Raw genomic sequence first — 23,493 nt, forward strand, 5'->3', positions numbered from 1 at the left:
AGGCTCTGCAAAACAAAACAGAATACCCGACTCAAGTCCCAGGTGTATTATTTGGTGGTTAGAGTTTGGTATGGGATCATAGTAATCTTAGGTGCACAGCCAGTGCACAATGGACTCATTTAGCAACTGACAGGTTTCTTAATATGTGGTGTTTGAACAAGACTGTGTGTGTCTGTTGTGGGTGTTAGGATGTGGGCATCAAAAATATTTTTAAGTACAGTATTTATCGTTTCCTTCACTCTTCCTTTAACATGAGTCTCCCGGGCCCCTATCTCTGGTATCCTGGCTGTATAACCATGACCTCCTCCCCCCCTCCCGTTTTGATTACTTCAGTGTCTGCTTTGCCTCTTCGACTTGTGGTTTGACTCATGGGGAAACAAAACCACTTTGCCTTTCTGGTTTGTTGTTTATTTGTTTTTGTTTTTCTGTTTTGAGACAAATTGTCATGGAGCCCAGGCTGGCCTGGATCTTGTTATGTAGTTGAGGATAATCGTGAACTCTTGACTCCACCTCCCAAGTGCTGATATTACAGACATGTTTAACCACCAAGCCTGGTTCCCAGTTTGCATTACCGAAACTCAGTTTCTCCTTCTGAAAAATGGTATGGCAATTTCCACTCAAGTTACAGCTGCATCAGCTCCTGGGGCTGAGTAACCATGCTGATGCCCCCACAATAATCCTAATTGTTTTCCTTCCTCTTTTTTTTTTTTTTTTTTGTCTTTGCCTTTTTGCCCTAGCTTTTTCCCAAACAACCCTGTGTTGGAGGTGATGAAAAATGGCAGGAACTATGACTTCTCTCTGACTGGGAGGTTTAATATTTATATATTTTTCTCAAGGCATGGAATGTAACAATTCTTCCTGAATGCCAGAATCTCAGGGCCAAAAACCTCATGAGGCCAGCCTAGGATTCTCAGAATTAGCCAAAATATCTCAGGCTACCACAAAGAAACACAGGTTTCTCAGTGGTGAAGTGATTCCTTACCCACAACTAGCCTCTAAGTCACTATGTCATCTATCTGTTTGGAGAAGGTGGCCTGGTCTCCAGGTGGCCTCTGGGCCAGTTGCTAAGCCATTTCCCTCTGCCTGGTCTCCTGCCCTCTTATCCAAACCATCAACCCTTTACACACAACTTCCCCATGGGGCATTACCAAACCTCTCCGTGCTCCCTCCTGCTCTGTAGTCAGTCCCATGATGCTCCCAGCCACCACCATGCAATTTAGCACTTGAGTTACCATTGGCATTGCATCAGTCCTTAATTATTTTGTGTAAGGCTGGCCTCCACAGCTGGGGCCGGAGCGTCTGTAATGTTGTTGTTTGCCTGTTTGTTTATTGTTTGTTTTGAAGCTCCTGGAGACTCTTAACTGATAAACACTGACCTGCATGGAGGTGGCCCTACTTGTCAAGGCATGAATGAGTTTATGTGGATAGCTCCAGCAGATCTCAAGCTGGAGGAAACATGTTCTTTATTTCCAGTTTATCCCAGCTTTGTTCATACTCGTTAACTCTCAAATTAATTTTTTTAAAATCACTGTGTGTTTCAAAATGGTTGTTTCTACTTTCTGAGGGTTGTTGGTTTGAGGAAAACTTCCTCTATTTTCATTTCCTATTTTGGGGTTCCTGCCTGCCCTTCTGGAAGAAGCACCCTGTTTCTTTCAGTTCTACTGATTGAGGGGTTAGGGTGTTCTGTCAGATTTCAAGGCCCTTCTCCCACCCCCATCCTCAAAGTCATCCTGGTTCTTTATTGAATATTCATGAAAGGATTGGGTGACATTTTTTCGATGGGGGGGAGACAAAGACCATTAAAAAATTTGTCTGACACAAAACACTTTACTGTGGAGAGTGGTGTACACTGCACCCATTTAACACTGAATATATGTCGAAGGTAAGTCGGGGTGCACTTGAAATTTCCAGCCAGATTATTGGGGGTGGGGGGCTGTCTGTCCCTGCTGACCTCACTGAAGTACAGGTGTTTTCTTGATTAGAATTGCTATCAGTACCATTTCTGATTCGTAGCAACCTGCATTTATTACACCTCAAACTGAAAAGTCTTTTCAGGTCAAAGCCCTGGAATTTACTAGGTTATACTGTGTTGCTTAAAAAAAAGGGGGGGGGGATTTCCTATTGGAGAAAAGTGGGTAATCATTGATATCACTACTGTGTTTCCGGTTTATTTTAAAGAAAATAATAAAAATATTTGGGTGGTTTTGTTGTTTGTTGTTGTTTTGGTCTTTTAAAATACTACACAAATCACAAAGTTCTTTAAGTTTGGAAATGGCAAATTTAGGGGAGGGGCGATTTTCTGAAACTGCGGATTACCTAGGCTAACCTGCCACTAGAGCCAACAAAGTTTAGCGTTATTGGTGACTTTAAAAGGAAAGAAAAAAGCAACACTGCTCTATTGCTCTACGCTCTCTGCATCTAAGCAGTGAGTGTCTCTAACCGAGGTCATCTCAAAGTGCCTGTTGAGAGGCGCTTTTGTTGTGGCTGATGTTGCATAAATAAGAAAGGAATTTCAAGAATTATTTCTTAGCAAACGTGTGGCAGCTGTCGTTCTAGAGGGGAAGTAGCGAGGAGGCACGTTGGGTTGCAGATTCTTGAGAGCCCCGTGTGAGGTTCCTTCCCTGCGTGCACAGGCACACTTTGTGAGGCGGTCTCTGGATCGGCAAGGGTGGCAGGGACACTAAGGCTGGGCCCCACCACCGACGTGAAGCGAAAGTTCTCCACCGAGGCGGGTTTTCGAGGAAAGGCGCAGCCTGACGTCCCGCAAACCTGTCCTTGGGCCGCTTCGGTAGCTCGGAGCAGCTGGGGCTCTGGGATTGCTTGGCGGAGGGCGCATGGGTGGCCCTCCTGCTCAGCGTCCCCGAAGGTTAGGACAACTCTTTGTCAGTTTCAAAGAGGGAAACAAACAAGCCCTAGCTGGCTGGGCAGCGGGGCCCAGGGCGCAAAGAGAGAGAGAGAGAGGGGTGAGGAGGGGGGTTGGGGGAAAAGAGATGCGCGCCCCGGCGCGGTGCCCGGCTCCGGCCCAGACGTCAGCCCGAGGGGGGTCACCGGGTTAACAGCAATTAAAGAGGAGTTGCTGGGGAGACAAAAGGCGGGCGGCGGGGCCGAGCGTCGGTTTCACCTGCCGCGCGCGGAGGGGGCCGGGGCGCGGGGCGCGGGCGGAGCCCATTGTGTGGGGCGCAGCGGCGGCGCGGGGTGTTTAGAGGCGGGTTGTGATTGGTGGAGCAAGGCGGGGCGGGTGGGCGCGGCGCGGCACGGCAGCCCGCGAGCCCGAGCGCCCCTTGCGCGTGCAGTCCGCCTGCACCGAGGCCGCCGGACCCAGCCCGGCCCCGCGCGGGCGCCCCGAGCCGGCTGCGCGCGCCTGGCGGCTACATGGAGAGTGTCAGGTTGGTCCCGGTCCTCCTCGGTCTTTGCCCCGCTTCGCTTCCTCCTCCTTGTTCTCCTCCTCCTCCTCTCCCCCAACCCACCCCATCATCCCGGGCTCTGCGCTGCCAGCTTCCCGGGGTTCCGGGGTACCTCGCCAGGGAAGGCAGGGGCGCCCGCAGCCTTCAACTTGACTCTCAGGCTCCGGCAGCACCAGCCCGGGCGCTGTTGATCAACTTGGAGCGGAGTTGCGCTCTGGAAGTGGAGGCGGAGAGGAACTGGAGGGTGGGAAGCCAGGCCTGTGGGTCCTAGACACAGATCTCCCTCGCTGTCTGTTACGCTCTCTTGTCTCTTTTTAAAAACTGTTTCTGGGTGAAGTGGAGTTGTGAGTTGGAGGAAGTCCTGCGTGTATTTCTCTCTTTCCCTCTGCCTCTTTCCCCGGTGCTGGCGATTCATTTTCCGCTGGTGTGGCCTTCGCGCAGCTACTTTGGTAAAGCCCTTTTGGCTGTCCCTCGGTGCCGTCCCTCCACATCACTCGGGGGGCATCCATCTGGGATATGTGATTAATGTCACTCCCAGAGCATGTGAAATAGAAAAACCTTCAATCTCAGTGGAACGAGTGTGGCGGTTTCTTTTGCTTCTGGTAGTTTGTTTCTGTCTGTCCAGGCGTCTTTGCAGCTTAGCTCTTGATTTTCAAGGAGTTCGCACCCACGGTAAGGAGGGAGGGAAAGGAAGGAGAGAACCCAGCACCTCAGCAGGCAGGCAGGCTGTGCCCTGCACTCAGGCAGGTTGGAGATCCGCATCCACTGTGTCTTTACTTAGCCTCGTTCATAAAGTAGCGAGCAAGGTTTGGGTTGGAAGGGCTGGAGGCTGAAAGGCTTGTCATCGTGAACTCCCTTCTACACTGGCCTTCAGTATAGCTAACTCAACTATCCGAACTGCAAGGGACTTTTTCCCCCACTCTCAAGAATAGTGATGGGAAGCCGAGGACCTTTAGGAAAAGGATGGTAGTTTCAGAGCACAGCACATGTAGTCTCTTCCTCCCTGGGGTTAACTCCTTCAAGGCCTTCCGGTTGCAACTAAAATGTCTGATAATTGTTACATGCTCGTCCACACAGACCAAATGTTCTAATCAAGCCCATTTAAAAATGCAAATCACCTCATTTCCATAGATCCCAACATTCTGAAAGTGACACATTTGGGGGAAAAATAAGGCTGATAACAGGAAACGTGAATCATACTATCAGTGACTAATCTGCCTAAAGGGGAAAAAAAAAACTTAACATGTATTTTATCATTAGGGAGTTAGGGGAAAAAGCCGATTTCATATTTTCTTTTCAGCTAAAGATGCAAGTGACTTTTATTTCTGAGGCGGCTCTTTTTGCTTTATTTATTTGTTTGAGCAGTTTTCCATGAAGACATATATATCATATAGATAGATAGATTGATTATATATATATATATATATATATATATATATATATAGAGAGAGAGAGAGAGAGAGAGAGAGTGAGTTATATATTTGTGCATATGCAGTGAAAGTAGGTGTTTGTGGTAAAGTGTTACAAACTCCTGGCAGTGTCAGAGACCTCTAACATAATCAGGTTAAGATTCTACTTCAGGGTTTGATGTGTTGCTGTTATTGCTGCTTAAAAGAATATGAGGCTATCTTGGATGTTTCAGATTCATCACTCAGTAAAACAAATCAAGACGAGCAATTTTGCAGAGTTGGGGGGGCAGTCTTTATTTTATGTGGTTCTTTGTAGCTGCCTGACACATTTCAGGGAAAAGTGTGTAAAAATGAAACCAAAATACAGACTGCCTGCCCAGACACTGGCTGCCAGAGTCACTGGGATGTGGTAGAACTCTGTGGGCTGACACTTGATAATCAAAGTTGATTTATTGTTCATTAGTACTGCATTAGCCCTTTCAGGCAAGACAGTTATTTGTGTAGTGGCCATCAGGATCGAGACTGCAAGCACCTGTCACTTCGAAGGCATGACATAAGCAACCAAATATCAAAATGATGCAAATTAAAATGCATTTGACTAGGTAAAATACCACTCAGCCACATTTTTTCCCCCTTCAAGACAAGTCGGCACTGGTCAGCTCTAGCGTGGAAGAAATAAAAATGCATCAGAGACACTTGTTTTCCAACCCTAAGGACTCTACAGAATGCTAGAAGTGGACTTTATATTCGCCAGTTTGCCTAAAGAGCTACCTTTCCACCCAAATCTGCAGCTTGTCTAACAGAAAGTTGGCCGTTTAAAGAAAGGAGAAAACACGGCCTTTCAGTGATTTAATCCAAGTGATTGAAAGAAGGTAGGCTTTTGCAGTGTGTTTTTTAATAAACATATTTCATCAGATGAAACTTTTGAGTTTGGGTTGCTTATATGAAAATTGATGACATCATAGCTAAGCTATGATAATGTCGGATAATAATGTCAACTGCATTTTCTGCAGCATGTCTCACTCTCGGATTTTTTTCCCCCTTTCCCTCCCTGAAAGGGGATGATCTCATGGCAAACAATAGAAAACAACCTAAGTGTCAAAAGAAAATAAAATTAGTGAACTTTTGTCTGCAGCCATAGAAACGTGGATTAACTCATATTTTTTCCAGGGATGGAATGGCAACATTGTGCATGAAGCTATATGGAGTATTGTCTTCTCTTGAGTTTTCATTTGACAGGGATTTTAGAGGCTGTGATCTTAATTAAATCTCCACCAGCTAGAGCAGTGCATCTAAAGGCATGCAGTGTTGCGTAACCTTGCTCAGTTGGTAAACTGGAAGTCATCAGAAAGCTTATGATAGGAGTGGTTGATTTGAGAAAAACAATTTTTTTTTTTTGTTTGCAGTTAAATGTACCTTAAAAACAAACCGTCTGCATCACAGCCTTGCATTTGCACATCGGCAGGGGCTGTCACTTGAAAGATAAACTCCTTTATGACACTGACCAGTTCTGCAACTTTCCAGCCAGCCTCCACACAATGGCAAGAGACAGGGAAATTAAAATCTAGATGAATTAAAAGCAATCAAAGTCCAGCTCTGTCGTGGCTAACATGGCAGAGGTGGCGTTTGAATTACTGTGTTTCTGTGACGATCAGGAGAGAATGTGGTGGCTGCCAGAGTCTCTGCTCATACTAAAATTTGAGTACAGTTTGTATTGGCAAAAAGGGAAGCTTGGAGAAATTCATTTTATTATGTGGTTTCGTTGTGGACGAACATCACTAAGGGGAACCTTAGAGGGACGCTTGGAGTAACTGGGGAAACAGTGATCAGTGACGAGTCCCTTGAGGTAGTTCCTTGTGATTTACAGTCAAGGAAAAACCGTAGCAACAGTTAACCAGAAAAGGTTAGAGTGACTAAACACATACATTGTGTCTCTCTGTGTGTAGCATGTTAAGCTCTGCAGTCAGTAACAAGGAGTTAAAGTCATCAAATAGCCTTGCTAACTGTCTTGGTCTTTATAATTTCTAGTGCTTGCAAACACTGATTTATTTACCCTTAGTGTCTTTAAAATAGATGTTTTTGACTGCTGTATCTTTTTGTTTCAATATAAGCCTTTGTAGAAGCTGCCTTTACATATACAAATCATTCTGCATGTGTCATTGTCCTACAATTTTGTAGAAGGCTTGTACTTGGGTTCCTGCTGAGATGTCTAGCCTTACCTCTAGGTTGGATTTGGAGCAAGAAGTCTAACTCAATGCTTACCTGTAGCGTTACATTTACAGAAAGTCTTGACCCTGTAAGATAAAACTGTTGTTTGGTGCAAGTTTTTTTTTTTTTTGGGGGGGGGAGATGCAGCATGCTATTCCTTATTCTTTGAAAACTGTTCCTCATTTCAGAGTGCCTGTCTTGTGCATTCAGTTCCCAACTCCCTTTGATTTAACACAGAAAACTCAGGTCCTCCATTGCTAAACATCTGTCTATATGTTATGGGGCCTTCAGTCACTGGGAAGGGCTAACCTGGGAGTCTCCACTCAGATGATAGGAAGGGATGCCCCCCTTTTTTTCCTGAGTCCTTCCAACCTGGCAGTTGTTTAGGGAGGTAATTAATTTAGAGTGGGAAAAAAATGAATATCAAGCCTGTGCATTAGGCCTGGTGTTCACATTGGGTTAAAGCAACTAATCAATGAAAGTGCAGGCTAAATGTGCCGGTGAGCTTCTTAGAATACCCCAGTATCATGTTTTAATTCTTAAGCTTTATCTTGCCCTTAAATCTGAAACATCATTGTTCAAATAACTGAGAACAAGGTAAATCAACAACATCAAAAAGGTCAGCTTCTGTGATTTCTCAAGGGCTTGTTATTTTGTACTTCCCAATTCTATTTGATGTCTTGACAAAACAAGACGACACAGGGGAGAATACATTAAAATTTGATTTTTTTTTCATCTAACCTGTTACAGTTGTGGCAGCTTAATTTCTTTTACTTTTTTTTTTTTTTTGTTCTTGTTCCTGTAGATAGCTTTTTGTTCAGTTGTTCTTAATTGTCACATCACTTCATGAGGCGGGTCTTCACAGGTCCCTCATTTGCGTTGATTTTACAAGGCAATTTTTAAAAAACATATTCTGACCCTTCATGTGTAGGGAGCTTTTGGTTGGGCTTTTATCTCTATTAGAAATAAATCAATGGATAGACATATTGTCAAAGAAGCAACTGATGTTTTTTCTCATTAGACTCTCATTTACACCCCTTGGCTTAGCTGTGATGTATCAGGTGAACGTGTTGGAGTTATGTGTGAGAAACTGCATAAGTAATTCTTGAAAGGGCAAAAGGAAAATGGTAGTGACTTGGTAAATCCATATTCAACTTTGGAGTGATCTAATTTGGGCTTACCTATATATTTAAATTCACTTATCGTGCCCCCCAATAATATGGGGGAAATATTTATATGTGTTTATCCCCTCTGGTATTTTCTGGTTAGTTACCTTGAAGTAAGGAGAATTATCAATTTAATTCTTACTTTTGAAAAAAAAATCTTTAATTAAATTTAAAGTTTTTTTTTCCTCATGTAACAGTAACCCTTGATCTAAAACTATCTACAAATTTTTCTTGCTTGGTTAATGGTACAGAACAAGGGGATTGATGCAGTTGTTATCTCTGTCATTATTTGTAATAATGTTTCAGTTTAAGAGAACTCACTTAGCCGAAGTCTCCTCCCTGTCCTCTTAGGAGTTAAAGATCTGTGGGTCAGACATTTTCTAAGAAACTTTCTGGACTAGTCACCTCTACCTTCTGTTCTCAGCACTTAAAAATGGTTTTGTTGTTTTTGTTAATATGAAATGTCAGCATGGTTTACTCACTCACACTAAATAGTTTTCCAGCCCACCTACGGGAAAATGACACTGACGAAGGAAAGAGAAGGCATTTTTTTCTCCTTTTAAATAAAAGTAATAATAATAATAATAATAATAATAATAATAATAATTAATAATAGCAGTAGTAGTGGCTCAAAGGTTGAAGAGATCAGTTCTTTACCAAGTGATTATTTTCATGTGCAGCTTCCATTGTTTCCTGTATTTAACAATTGCTAATGGGAGAAGCAATTTAATTTATGTAAACTTTACATTTTTATGCAAATGAAGCTGGTATTTATTAGAACTAAAACAATTAGGCTGGTGCTTAGAGGTGTAACCTTGCCTGCCTGGGAAATGGTAGAGATTCACAGGGCAGCCTCCACTCCTTGTGCTGTAGACAAATGTGAATTTTACCGTTTGTTTTTAATGTAAAGACAAAAAGAACTCAGTTCTGCAGGAGATGGCTTCTTGGGGTTGGAAACCTGAAATAACTCCTGACTGGCAGGCAGGTATTGGCCCTAACAATTCTTTGTGAAAGGAAGGTAGCCTCTCTTTGATAGAATGTAATAAACAAAATGATAAAAAATGAAATGCTAATTGCATTTTAAAGAGGCCTCTTTTTTTTTGCTAAAATTTTAATAGGTGGTTGTATTGTTATAGAGAGAACAGTTATGCTGATGAGTGACTATTTAGGTGATTTTTGCATTAATATAATAACCATTACCTGCCTTAATGCTTTGTACAGTATTATGGCAAAATAGCTAAGTCTAAAAGAGTTATACAAAAAGCAGCATTATACTTTCCACATGAATACCATGTTTTTTTTTTTAAGACAGAAATGTTATGTCAGAAATACATTTTCCCCATTTTTTGATACAGCTACTTTGTGTGGTACTTGATTTAAGTTTTGGGGTGTTTTTTTGTTTTTGTTTTGTTTTGTTTTTAATTTTTAGTGGCACAGAGAATAGGAGCCCTTGCCTTTGTTTTTTTTTTTTTTTCTTCTTCTTCTTTTTGTCTGCTGATCTGTCTGTTGTATCTGTTGGCTATGAATTTTGAAAACTGGGTTATATTTTCCTAGGTGGTTCCTGGTACAAACTCAAGCTAGCTTCCTTATGATCCTAGAAAATTGGGCATAATTCCTTTTTTTTCCTAAAATAGAGCCATTTTCTTTGCTTGCTTTTGTTTTGACATTCTAGAGCCTTCTAATTTAATTTGTTTTGCTCTCGATATGTGGCTGACTGGGTGACACTGCTTAACCGCACCAGTTGCCACCCAAACAGAGCTTAAAGTATGGAAGGCAAGTGAGGTTCTGGGGGCATACATGCTGCTCACGATCAGAGGTTGGAAAACAGTTTCCAAGTAATTGTTTGCAAGTAATTTGATGGAAATGATGTAATAGATAATTAATGAAAATGAAGTGAGATATTGCATTTTTACCATCTCAGTTATATGATTTGTAAACATAGCAATTATGAAAGGATGTGAATGTACAAAGTCTGTGTGTATTTGTGCTGGGCACGGTTTACTCGTAGTTAACTTCAGTGTAAAGGAGAGGGAGAGAAAGAAATGATAACGTGTTGTTTTCAGTATTTATATTGTGTCGTCTCGACTCCCACCCAATTCCTTCAATTGTCTCCTAGATTAGAACCAAGTATTGTTTCTATGAGTGTTTTTTTTTATTTGTTTGTTTGCTTTTGAAATTTCAACACTCCTCTTCCCCATTGCCCAACTCCCCCCACCTTTGTGAGTAAGAGAAAGAAGAAAGCAGGGTGCATTGTTTAATAGTCTGCAAGTGTCCCAATGATATGGTGTCCTTTTGGAGAAAAAGGAAACTGCCGGAAGTGCTTGAGCCTTTACCAGCAGTCGCTGGTGCAAAAGATGCTCCTCTAGTTGCTGGTATTAAGTAGCAGCAGGCCCAAACTAGCTACGTTCAGATGGCCAAGCACAGCTGTATTTCTGCCATTCAGGAGGGTTTGTGTGCACCTGGGATGGGCCACACCCCATTGGTATCAGTCAACAGCATATCCTGCACTGTTTTCACTTTTTTTTTTTTTTAATTCATGATATCTCCAGGAAGCTCAAAGAAAGAGTCAACTGTAGGTGCATATGTGTGTTTAAGTCCAGTATTTTAAGGCTAGCACTCTTTAAATGCTTGCCAGAAGTTTTATTCCAATTTCTGATCCCTTGAAGGCAGCTAGACAGAATCATTCTAGATCTTCATAAATTGCCTCCTGTGATTCATTGTGAGCTCACACAGCCCCATGCAGCTCACTCATTTCTGTACATGCAAACAGTTAGCATAGCTATAGTACAGGGATATTGGGTTTTTTTCCCCTTCCCAATTGTCTTCTAAGGAAAAGAAATTCAAGAATAAGCTTCACCTCCCAGATAAGGCCCAAGCCCTTGTAGCTACATGGAGCATCAGAAGTGAATTTTTATCTCGAGGAGGGTAAGGTTGGGTGTCCGGGTTGCGGGGGACAAAGTTTAGTTTTCGTGGAATGCTCTCAATGAGGGCCCTATAAATATTAGACAGCTGTAGTTAAAAATTCACATGACTGTTTTAAATACTATTGATTTAAACCACTGGCTAGATTTTATGAATCAAAGTGTAATTTCTAAGCTTTGGCCATATTTCTCGATGCTAAACCACTCTCTCTCGTGTGCCTTTAGCTGCTTTCCAGACATTCAACACAGGATTAAATGATAGCAGTTACAGTGATCAATAGGTGAGGGCTGCGACAATCACTCTTGCCGTTAATGACCTCAGTAGTAATGGGTAATAAAGTGTGGGCTGTAATAGCCCCTCGCTGGTACTGCATGCCCTTTGATTCCTAGTATTAGTAGGGACTAGCTACACGAGAAAGCTGGACACTGGGAATTAAGGGAGTGGATATATAGGCCATAATTCTTAACTATTTAGAACTTTAAACTTTGCTCCAATTTTTTTTTTTCTCTCATTTCTTTTCCACCAGAAACTATAGTTTCTGGTCCATCCGAATATTTTTGTGAAACCTTGCCACAACCTCCTGTCCTGATATATTAGAGCAAAAACTTGAGGTGTGTGTGTGGGGGGGTGGGGATGGTTATGACCAAAATCTGTTTCACTGCATTTGAAAATGAAGCTCACTGGCCCACTTTGGTGGCTGGGAACCAACTGATGTGAAACTGTGGTTTCAGATAGTAAAAGCAGAGTTCAAGCCATCAGGATATAATGGCCCACTTCAGATTACTCAGGGACCGCTCCACTAGTTGGGAGGGTTACTCAGGCTTCTTGCGCCTGTCCCTGGCTGGGCTGCGCCTGCTGCTTGAAGCATTTTATTACTCATCAGACCCTCCATCAAAGTGTCCAAAGGGAGCAAGCAGGGGAGAGTCAAGTTCATTCTACTGTTCTGCAGTTCGACTGCCAACAATGAAGAAGTAACTATGGGAAAAGGAGCTGGAGACCATTGGCAGTCTGCAAGGCTTTAAAAATTACCTGCACCTGTCAGTCTTTCCCGGTCACTCTTTTTTATTGACAGCCAAGGGGTCATGGTGTTTCTCACTTAAAAAGACACACACTGTTTTCCCAGGCTTACAAATAAAATGCTTTTAAAATATATGATTTTTAAAAAAAGCACAGTAGCATATATGCCATTACCTACAGTGGTTTAGATCCACCTTTATTAAGGTAGAATGTGTTTACTATAGAATACACTCTTTATCTAGTTGGAAGAGATTTGACATTCATGAATCTATGTGGCCCCTATAATATTTCCATCACCCCCTCTCCAATTTACCCAGGTCCTTTTCTAACACAGAGGCTTCAGACCACTTTTAAAAATGACGATGAGGGGATTGTTTCTGTACTGTTTCTCTGCCAGGTTCTCTTAGGTTCGTGTTCATCACCAGTTCAGATTTTACACCACCCTGTTCCTGTCTGTTTTCCTGTCCATCGCCATTAGACATTTGGCTCACAAGTATTTGTGTTGTACGCCATCCAAGAAATGCAGAGAGAAAAAGAAACCTTAAACATGGTTCCTTTGTTTGCTTCAGTGAGCCTCCTGTATGGCCATGCGACTCTCAAGGAATAGTAAACTTCTATTGTGATATGCTGGCTTCAGGAGCTCTGAAGATGGAGATTGGCACCCAGTGCATGTTTAAAAATTCAGAAAGTTTCTTCTGGATGAAGATGAAGTTGACTAATTGGAATTAGTACATAGATGGTTAGATGTTTTGATAGTGTCTTCTTGGCGTTTGCCCTAGACTGTACGCAAGTTCAGTGTTCCAATCATTGGTGATATTTCATGCTGCGAATTATCTTTTTAAAAGGATAATTTATCCATTCATATACATCTGTCCCTTTTTGCATATAAAAATATTCAGACATGCCCATCTGTTTTAAATTACAGTGTAACTACATCTACACTTAAAAGACCACTGCAATAGGAAGAATTCATGGATGACCTCCCCGAGTTGGGTTAATGAAATTTTTTGAGTGTTCTAGCTAGTGTTTTCTAAACACGTGAAACTTGTACATGAACCTCCCCCAACTTCCCCCCAACACACAACACACCACAACAACAGTGGAGAATGATCATTGCATGTGAATCTGACCTTCAGGAACCATTTTTAGTTCATCAAAATTAGTGATGCTGAGAAATCGGGACATCAGTGCATAATGAGTGTGAAATTAGGAATGAGAGCTCGCTATGCAAATGACAGGGCAAGTCATGTGAAAAAGTCAAGATAAACTGCATATTAAGACATTATGTTACATAAAATTAACACTCCGTTTCTCTCTTTTGCTTACTGTTCCCTCGAAAGATTTTTTTAAATTCTTTTATCTTTTGATCAGCTATTGTCTGCAGGATTTTTTTTTTAAAGTGGCACACAGGCAAAGTGCAAAACATGTTATTACCTTTTATTGTAATACATGAGATGACAGCAGACCCTTTTTAACAAAGTATATATCCTTTACAGCTTCTAGCTTCTTGCTGGCACATTTGCTAAAAAAACCAAAGAAAAGTAAGATGCTTAAATATTACTCTAGGAGACATTTGGCTCTTGTCTTTTCTTTTATTGTGTTTTTTTTTTTTCTTTTCATATCTTTTTATGGGGGGGTTGATTTTTCATGAAGTAGTCTTCTTGGATTACGGGGACTGACAAAATGGTTCTCATGTAGTCTGAAAATTAAACACAAGTGCCGTGATTATTTTGAATAGCTAAATTACATTCTAGAAAGCTTGCAGAATTCGTAGCATTGTCATTAGGTATCCGCTTGAATACAATTTGTGTAACCTTGGCCAAGACAGCCTGTCATTTTAATGTCAGTGTTTTATCTGAACAAGACATCATCCTTTCAGATACAGTGTGCAGGTTCTTTGCAAAGATGCCCGTGCAGAAGCGTGTTAACAGTTGCAAATACGAAATGCTATCAAGTTCATCACTGTAGCTGTTTGTCACTGAAATGTCATGGAAAGCGGCTTTTACCGGTATCACACATAATATGAAAGAATTGAGACATCTGTATGCTGGGTGAATAAGGAAGGGTGAAAGGCATCCTAGGAAGGGTCCATGTTTTAAGTTCAGAAGGTGTGTCCTCGATTCTCTCCCCACCGGGATCCACCCCAGGCTAAGCATCGTTGATGACTCTGAAAATCTGAAAAATCACTGTCCACAAGGGAAGTGGGTCATAACAGCTGTGGCTCCACAGCTGTTTGTTCCTCCTTCATTTCCTCCCTAAAACAAAACAGAAGTGCAGGTTGACTTCTCACAGCAATTTTTGCCTAAAAATCAGTTGTGAATAAGGGTAGATCTGCCCCTAATCCTGATAACATTTGCTAAAGTGTGCTTCCTTCTTGGCTTGTAAAGCCACCCTGGCTGCAAGATTTTCTTTTCCATTTCTTGACTTGACCTGCGTCTGTGATGCCCTGAGTTTGGTACTTAGCGACAACATCACAATAAAAATTGATAATGATAATTGCACAAGGGTTTATATAGGATTGTGGTCATATCTCTTCATGATAAATACATACATTGGGAAATTGGTCAATTCTTGAATTAGGTGGCCCCTGGGAGACTGAGGGTGTGTGGCTTCCTGGCTTCCTACTTACCCTTCATTAATGTTCCAGGTCCCCGTGTCAGTGGCTATGATGACACCTCAGGTTATCACTCCCCAGCAAATGCAGCAGATCCTCCAGCAGCAAGTGCTGAGCCCCCAGCAGCTCCAGGTTCTCCTCCAGCAGCAGCAGGCCCTCATGCTTCAACAGGTAATTGTCCTCCTCCTGCCCACTCTGCAGAAGCCAGGGCCTCACAACTCAGTTCACAGTTCCCCTTAACCCACACAGCTGTTTCCCCCTTGAAGAATGAACAATGGCTGGCTAAGTAGCACAGAGCCCTACCTGGTCCCCAAGTGATAAGTGTGGCATCAGTGCCCCTGAAGGAGCAGAATGATGCCATGGGTCCAGGGCTCAGGTCTGGAGAGTGCTCTGTGAACTGAGACTCATTAGGGTTGTGATTGGACTTGGTAGGAAAAGACCTTTCAGGCTTACATGACTTTACAGTCTTTTATTTGGTAAGCCAAGAGACTTCGAAATGGCATGAATCAAAGCAACATGAGGTGCACACTGGAAGCAAATTTATACAGATAGCTCTTGGAGTCCCCATTTCAACTCCAAGTCTTACCTTTGAATTTTTTTCCCTTGGGCATATAAAGAAGCATTTTGGAGTTCATTAATTTTCATGGCACAGAGTTTACTTTTTCCAAACATACGATGCTCAGATAAACTTGTAACTGTCCTTGTATCTTGGGGACATAATCCTCAGACTTAAGAGGCAACCTGAACCCAACAGTTAAGGCTAGCTGCTACAGAGATAGAAGTCGCTGGCATAGAATGGTGAGGATAGACTGAGGAAGTTCCCAACACCATTGAAGTATCCAAGAGTGGGACCCTCCTTGCCCCTTCCCCCATAATTTAGAAAGCCTGTACTAGAGACTGACCAGACTCTGCAAGGGCATCTTGGCTTTGTTGTACAATCGAAGGTCATCCTTTGCCTTATTTTAATTAATTTGTGTAGAAAATGGTATGTTTTTCATCAGTTCATTTCTGAGATTACTCCTCAGACCTTAATGCCAAGAATAGTCAGTGTGCGTGGAATTTATTGTCAGGTTTCAAAGTAAAAGGTCAGGCCATTCCAGATAAAAGGATGCTATTTTTCAAATCACAGTTTGTGCATGGCATGGAGAGGGACGGTGGGCCTCGGTCGTCTGTTACTTACCGTCCCCTCCTCTCTCTCTTGTAGCAGCAGCTTCAAGAATTTTATAAAAAACAACAAGAACAGTTGCAGCTTCAACTTCTCCAACAGCAACATGCTGGAAAACAACCGAAAGAGGTACCGACAATGCATATTTTACTTTCAAACCTCAGATCTCAGGGGACTATCTAGTGGCTATTAAACTGTCATTCATCTTTTAAATGATTGCCCAACTCAGCTGACTCTATCGGTTCTTGGCTTCTCAGACCAAGAATTATTGTCCTGTTTGTACAAAGATTTCTTGATTCCTTGCTTTAACATCACCATCACAGCATACCTCTGTGTGGTGACAGCATCATGAGCAGCATTCTAGGCTCCTTTGGCACTACAGAGGACCAGCATGTAACCAGGGTGGGGAGGGACAAAAATTGGAGGAGGACACACACTTAGGTGTCCCCCTCCCACACACCACTTAGTCATTGGTTTGTTTGTTTGATGAACTCAAGTGTTTGGGCCGGTGTCAATGGCCTTTTCCATTGGCAAGCTAACTTCTTGTAAGGTCAGGCAATCAAACAAGACATTTAGAACATGATTAAACATCCCATCTTCGTTTGACCTCTTGCATGTTGAGCATGTCCTAATTCCTAGTGCATGCACCAGATAGCATGACTTCAAGTTGGGGGACTTTAGCTCAGGTCATCTGTACTTAACTGAGGCAAAACAAACCAACACTACATGGTATCTACTTCTACCTCTCAGTTCTTTGTAGTGTTCACAATGTACTTCATTTGGCTGCACTGCCCAGGCCAGTGATATTTGGAGTCCCACATACCAGGAGATCTCCCCAGGGCTTCAGTCCCACTTTGCCTTTTATATGCTTCCATGAGTCTGAGGTGCTGTCACTTTTGGAAGCTGCCTAGGTATTAGGATACCCTCCCTCCCACCCTTTACAGTGGTCCCAAAGCTCTTGCTTCAGTATCTCTCCTGTGACAACAAAATTTATAATTCCTTGGACAGCGTGCTACCTCTTTCTTAGCTTCTGTGCTAGCCCTACACAGTTGGCCACTTTGCTCTTATGGAGGGAGTCTTGCCAGGTGACTGACTCCTCATCCCTGCCCCTCACAGGAGTATGGATGATGGTTTTACACATGGGAGTTTCCCAGACTTTTCTCCCCATGCCAGCTCCTCCCTTTACACAAATTGGGTTCACTTTCTGTGCTCTGCCAAGTTTCCCCACCCCGGAGTCCTGTTTAGCAGGCTGCTTGTAAACCCCCGTGGACCAGGGGCAGTTTTGGGTAAAGGGGAGGAGGCATATTAATGAAAATGCTGACACAACCTTAAGGACAGTGGCTCGCTACCAGGCGCTGCTCTAATAAAAAAGGAACAGATTAAAAAGTGTCTAAAATGTAAATCTAAAGGACTAACAGTAATTAAAATGGAAATGGCACGGGGAGGGAAGGCATGTAATTGTGAGATATCACCCCGCAGAAGGCTCTCAGCTTTGTTTTCCTGGCTGTTTTTCTAATTCAGCGGGGCTTACTCATCAGTGGCAGTTCAATGCGCCTTAATGACTCTGGGATTGCAGGCATCACTCTGGACAAAGAAATGATTATTGTGCGGTCAAAAGAAGTTCAAAGACAAGGAGGGAATTTCAGTTTTTTCCCTTAGAGATCCACATTCAAGAGCATATAAATTAAGCCAAATGTTAAAAACCACAGTCTGAAAGCTGACTTCAAAGTCACAACTCTCTAATTAATGAACTGCGAGCTTCAGTTTGGACAAGTTGGGGTTTGATGCGCCCATAAATCAACATGACAGGCCTGTTTCACAGTCTCAGACAGTGCTTGTCATTGAGTCACATCAGATGTAAACACAGCAGAAAAAAGAAGGGCTATGAAGGAGGTGCAATTGATCAACAGAATTGGTAAAAACCCACTTTTGAAGCACATTATGCATGATCACAGGAAATGGTTACAGCCTCAAGAGGTTTCCCCTTCTGCTGTTGCTTTTTTGAATCAGATTTCTCACAGCCTTCAAAAGGGAGAAGAAGAATTATGGAGTTTCTCCCCCGTGGCTTGCAGGCAATAACCCCCTGTTGTTATTTTGTGCTTCTTTCTTTTCAAAGGCATCAAAATTTAGTTTTTTAAAGATCTTTAACTCTATATTTGAAGACACACTAAAAAGGGCTGCCACTGTCCCTCTTATCAGTTACCAGGGGCTGTCTGTGTTCTTCCTTCCCGTTGCCACTTCTTATTAACCTCTTATTTGGTCTTGTAGACAGAGTTGGGAAAGCACGTCCTCGTGCTGGGAAGACATGAAAGTTCAGATGAGCTCTGAGGGCTCTAGAAAGAGGAGGAGTGGGGGAGTTCCCCAACGGAAGAGAGAGAGTTCCCAAAGTGCTGTTGTCAGGAGGTGGGGGACACACAAACATGACAGTGACATCTGAGTTTGGGCAGAGAGTGATGGCCAAATGAGCATGTTGTGTCCATAGGCAAAGAGAGTTCTGCACTGTAGTAGGCTTTTGTGTTTGTTTGTTTGCATCCTGAGGACTGTGAGCTTATTGTGGCCCATGGCTTGGTGTGGCCTCAGTGTACCTAGAGGAAGGCAAGACGGGTAGGGTCAGACAAGTATGTCCTTGAGTTTTGATGTGTGCTCATGGTGCCACTGGACTGTTAAACCAGTAGTTAGGAGATCCTGCTTCTCTGAAGGATGTCAAGGGCTTGTGCCCCAGAATCACCATGCAGGCGATGGACCTCCTGCTCTGTGGTGAAAGCGTCACATGGTGGCAGCTGTGTGGTGTGGCCTGGTGGTGATAACTTTGACAGGGTTTGAACATAGACATTGGCAGATGGGGCCAGTGTATTCCTTTACAGAATGAATGCGCTGTCATTAGAGGTGCATCCTTTTCTGCCTTCAGGTACTCCCCCCTCCCCCCCTTTCTGACTGTCTGTGGACTCATAGCCAGAGCACAATGCAGTTGCTGTCTTTTTCCCTGAAGGTGTGTTTGATACCTCCTGGGAAGTTTGACTTCACTTTGAACCAGAACCAAGATGCTCCTTTGGAGATAGGTGCTGGTGGTGTCAGAGATGTAGCCCAGGCCACCACAGAAGCTCAGCTTCTGGATTATTCTGGACTTGGGTTGTTTGGGAAGTAGATGGAAGAACTCACTTTAAAATTGAGCCTGGTGTATGTGGGGGTGCCATCCTGTGTGGTGAGGTGGCTAAGTCGATTGTTTTAAAAGGGCCGTTTGTCCTGGGCAGTTATGACAGTTTATGTTAGGCAGTAGGGAGTAGCCAAAGAAAGGAAAACAGACCTTTGACTGCAGCTCTAGGGAGGGGACCTGAACCGAAAGGTTTATCAGGGCATTTGAGCATTTTAACACTGACTGCTGACCTGTCCCGGGACTGTGCAGAGACCTTTTTTGTATGCATTCAACTGTGAGAAGTAAACAAACGGCCTCGTATCCTGTGTTTGGTAACTGGGTGGGGAGCACGGTTTGGCAACCAGTGTTGCTTTTAAATTCTTCTTTGGACAATGGGCCTTGTATACTTTTATATCCTGGCTTTTCAAACGTGGACAGCTTTCATGGGCCTTTCCTAGGGATGGCCACAGACAACAGAAAAAGGCATCAGTCATTTTATATAAATACACAGTTTTTAAACATTCATTTACAGTAAGACAGGAAGCACCCGCCCCAGCCCCCAACCCCCCCCTTTATATTTGACTTCAACAGGGGCTAATTCCCCAGTCTTTGACTGTGTCCATAACCCTCTTCTTTAATGTCATGAGTTAATATCTGTTGAAGAAGTGAAAAAATCCTTTTGACACGAATATAACTATCACTGGGTTTCACATTAATGTGGTAACTTGGGAAGGGGTGAAAACAATTGGATCATTTTCTGCATGCTGTTCTTAAAATGAAAGTACTGGCTTTTCATTTAAATTTATTTAAATTTTTGTTGTTAGTGGTATAGAATTTGTTTTTTGGAGTGAAACTCAATTAACTTTCTCAGTGGCGTGGTGGTAAGTCTGAAATTGGTTACTAATATGAGGACGATGGCTTTTTTTTTTCTCTCTTTTTTTTTTTTTTTTTTTTTTTTTTACTGTAAAATAAACTACATGGAGGCCAAAAGGAAACCACCGTTTTTCTCTTCCTTTGAACTTTGCATCAGAAGGTCTTGGTGCACACACCATTTCATGGCCATATCAGATCAAGGTCATGTGTTAGGTTAAGTGAATGCAGTTGTTTGTAAAATATCATTATTAAGCAAAGCCGGCTCTAAAAATACTGGGTCATCATCTTAGTTGTAAAAGTCTCGCTGACCTTTGGAATAATATTCAAAATTTAAAAGAGCTCTTGTGTGTTCCATAAAGAAGACATACATACATACATACATACATACATACATACATACGGTTCAGTTTGGAAAGGGTTAATTTTTCCTTTCTAATTGTTAGCCATAATGTAGCCAAGACCTCCACCTCGATATGATTCCTAGCAGATTAAGGATATTAGATAATTTCCTTCTATTTATTGTAGTCCTGCACCGTATTATCTTTCTATCACTCAGATAATTACTGAGGAAATCTACATTAATTTTTTTTGGCTGGGGTAAAGCCTGCTAAACACAGGAATGATGTATTGATGTTTTACACAACAAAAGTTTTCCTCCTGTCATTGTCCAGTCAACAGAGATATTTATCATATCATAAAGCCCCTCCTTTCTAGAACAAAGTGGGCGGGGGACACAGGACAACTTGGAGGTTGAAACTCAAGCCAACTGAAGGATCTTAAAGCTTGGAGAGCCTGTTCACATTAAACACTCATAGTGGAGTATGATGTTGTTTGCTAAATTATGAATGTTCGTAATTAAAACCTAGTGGCTGTTTCTATGAAAGATTTACAATGTTATTTCATCATTTGTCATGGCTAATTAACAATATTAGATGAAGTTTTTCTTCTTCAAAGGTCTGATTTTTTTTCTCATTTATTTATGTCAGAAGCGATAAACACTAGTGAAAGGTCCTTGCCAATGCAGGAAAGGAGGGAGGCGTCTTACTCTTTTACACCTCAAGGGTATAGGGTTCAAATCCCTCCAGACTAGAAGGATGAAATCTCCTTTTTAGTGTGAATAATTACAGATTTCAAAGTCTCCAAAGTCCAGGTAGTGACTACAGAAGTCATGCTTTCCCCACTGTTGGGAAAGCAGGCTTGTCAAAGGAATTCTCGTCCTAGGAGGGTGGGAAGCACTAGAGTTAACACAGACCCCTCCCCCCTTACCTGTCTTCAGACATGCTATGTTGTGTCCCTTTTAAACCTTGACATGGAGCCTTCCGCTGAGCTCAGGTGGCAGTCCTCAGGTTTTTGAAGGTGGTAGCGAGTTTTGAAACATGCACGCTTTTAACCTTCTTTGGAAAGCGGCCATCTCATTCTGCCCCTCACTGTCTCTTGCAGCAACAGCAGGTGGCTACCCAGCAGTTGGCTTTCCAGCAGCAGCTTCTACAGATGCAGCAGCTGCAGCAGCAGCATCTCCTGTCTCTGCAGCGCCAAGGCCTTCTAACAATTCAACCCGGGCAGCCTGCCCTTCCCCTCCAACCTCTTGCTCAAGGTATGCATCCATTAAGGCAACTCTATGAAGACAGCGGGCAGGGGGGATGGGGTGTTTCTTGATATCTGCCTGCTTGTTATGCAGAGAAATGCCCACCTGAAACAAGCAGAGAGAGACATTAGGCAAACAACCAAAAAAGCAGATGGGCCCTCGCAATGCCTGTTGATGTCAAGAGGAAGAGTCAGGGATCCAAATGCTCACAGGGACAGTGTTGCAGTGTTGGGGGGAAAATAAAGGAAATCAAAGGTTCCTTGCTCTTACTAAATGTTTCAGTGCAGTCCTTGGACATTTCGGTTCCGAATGTTCTTTTAACATGCTGTTTAATCATACATATTAAGGCATGTTTTACAGCATGCAAAGTTCTCTCTCTTTTTTTTTTTCTATATACACCCCTTCTCTTTCTCCCTCCCTCCCTTCCTCCTTCCCTTCCTCCCTCTATGGTAGGATTTCTGACATAGCTCAGACTAACCTGGAACTCAACAATAATCCTGCTTCTACCTCCTGAGTTCATGATACTGGGTTCTTTGTTTAAATTTTAGTATCTTAATAATATTTTATGTAAGCACCATTAAAAAACATTTATTAATTGCATTTTTATTTGCATGTGTGGCTGTATACCATGTGTATGTCTGATGCTTGTAGAGGCCTGAAGAAGGTGTCAGATCTCCTGGGACTAGAATTACAGACAGTTGTAAGCTGCCCTGTGGGTGCTAGGAATCGCACCCAGGGCCTCTGAAAGAACAGCCAGTGTTCTTAACTGTTGAGGCATCGCCTCAGCCCCTTGAACACAATTTTTTAAATATTTAGGTACACTATCAATTTTATTTCCACCATGGATGTTAAAATTGATCTGTCTTCTAAAAATCAGTGGAATATTTTTTGTTTTGTTTCTGTTTCTTTTATACTTTTTTCTGCTGATTTTTAGCTAATGAGTTGAGCACTCAAGTTATTTTTTTTTTTATAAACTTTTGTTCCTTGAAAAGTATCAAGGATTTTTGATGGGTTTTTTGTTGTTGTTGCTTGTCTGTCTTTAGTGTGTGTGTGTGTGTCTGTGTGTGTGTGTGTGTGTGGTGTTTTGCCTGCATGTATATCTATCTGTGTACCATGTGAATGTCGCACCCGTGGATACCAGAAGAGAGTGTCAGGTCTTTGGGAGTTGGAGTTACAGATGGCTGTGAGCCGTTGGGAATCATATGGGTGCTGGGAATCTAACCCCAGTCCTCTGGGAGAACAGTCAGTGCTTTTATCCAAAGAGCCATCTCTCCAGCCCGGAAAAGTATCAATGTTTAGTAGATATCTTGAATATTTTTTTTGAAAAGTTGCTGGCATAAGAGATAAAGGTAATCTGTAGGTGTTCTTAGGAGACCCTGAGGGTCTGATTTACTCAGGACTAAAAGGGGAATGGAAAGGAAGGCTGTTGGAAAGCTATGTTTAAAAGCCAGTTCCCTTGTCCCAATTGCCTGTCTTTCCATGCTTGTGCAGGCCACATCCTCAGACTTTACCAAATATATATTGAGAGACAGAAAAGAAGCCATCCTGCTATCTGGGCTGAACATGGGCAGGTGCCTTTCTTGTTATTCTACCAATAGTCGTAGATAACAATGGTTTAATTATTCACACAGTATTAAGTACCACAAGTAAGAAAGGGCTGATTGAAATTTAAATAGGATGATCATAGGTTCTGTCAAATACCATGACATCCTCTCCTCTCTTTTCCTTTCATTTCTTCCCCCTCCCCCCTTCCTCTTTGTCTTTCTTTCTTTCCAGACTTTGTAACCCAAGACTGGCCCCCAACTCCTGACTCAGTCCCTTGAACAACAGCTGAGAATTTAGGTGTGTACCATGACCCAGTGTAATGCCTAGTTTTTTTATATGAGGGATCTGAACATCCTTGCTCCCTGGTGTCCACAATGGGATCCTACAAATACTCAAAAATAACTGTGTGTGGTACTGCGGCCACATTCTTAAGGCCCACAGACCTTCCTGTT

General features: G+C 42.5%; 1 protein-coding gene across 13 annotated transcripts in view; it reads left to right on the forward strand.

Annotated features, from left to right (window-relative positions):
- Positions 1–23,493, forward strand: part of Foxp1 (forkhead box P1) — a 603,661-nt gene that overhangs the window by 496,262 nt on the left and 83,906 nt on the right. For 9 of the 13 annotated variants that reach the window (XM_027428970.2, XM_027428964.2, XM_027428959.2 and 6 more), the window contains 3 exons: positions 14,774–14,911; positions 15,945–16,034; positions 21,352–21,505. In XM_027428970.2, the coding sequence (XP_027284771.1) occupies positions 14,774–14,911; positions 15,945–16,034; positions 21,352–21,505 (382 nt within the window). Of the gene's footprint in view, positions 1–2,844; positions 2,867–3,235; positions 3,387–14,773; positions 14,912–15,944; positions 16,035–21,351; positions 21,506–23,493 lie in introns of those variants that run through there. The other 4 variants (XM_027428965.2, XM_027428963.2, XM_035449001.1 and 1 more) reach the window with 3 other exon arrangements.

Source organism: Cricetulus griseus, chromosome 8, assembly GCF_003668045.3.
Source record: "Cricetulus griseus strain 17A/GY chromosome 8, alternate assembly CriGri-PICRH-1.0, whole genome shotgun sequence".
Lineage (NCBI taxonomy): Eukaryota > Metazoa > Chordata > Mammalia > Rodentia > Cricetidae > Cricetulus > Cricetulus griseus.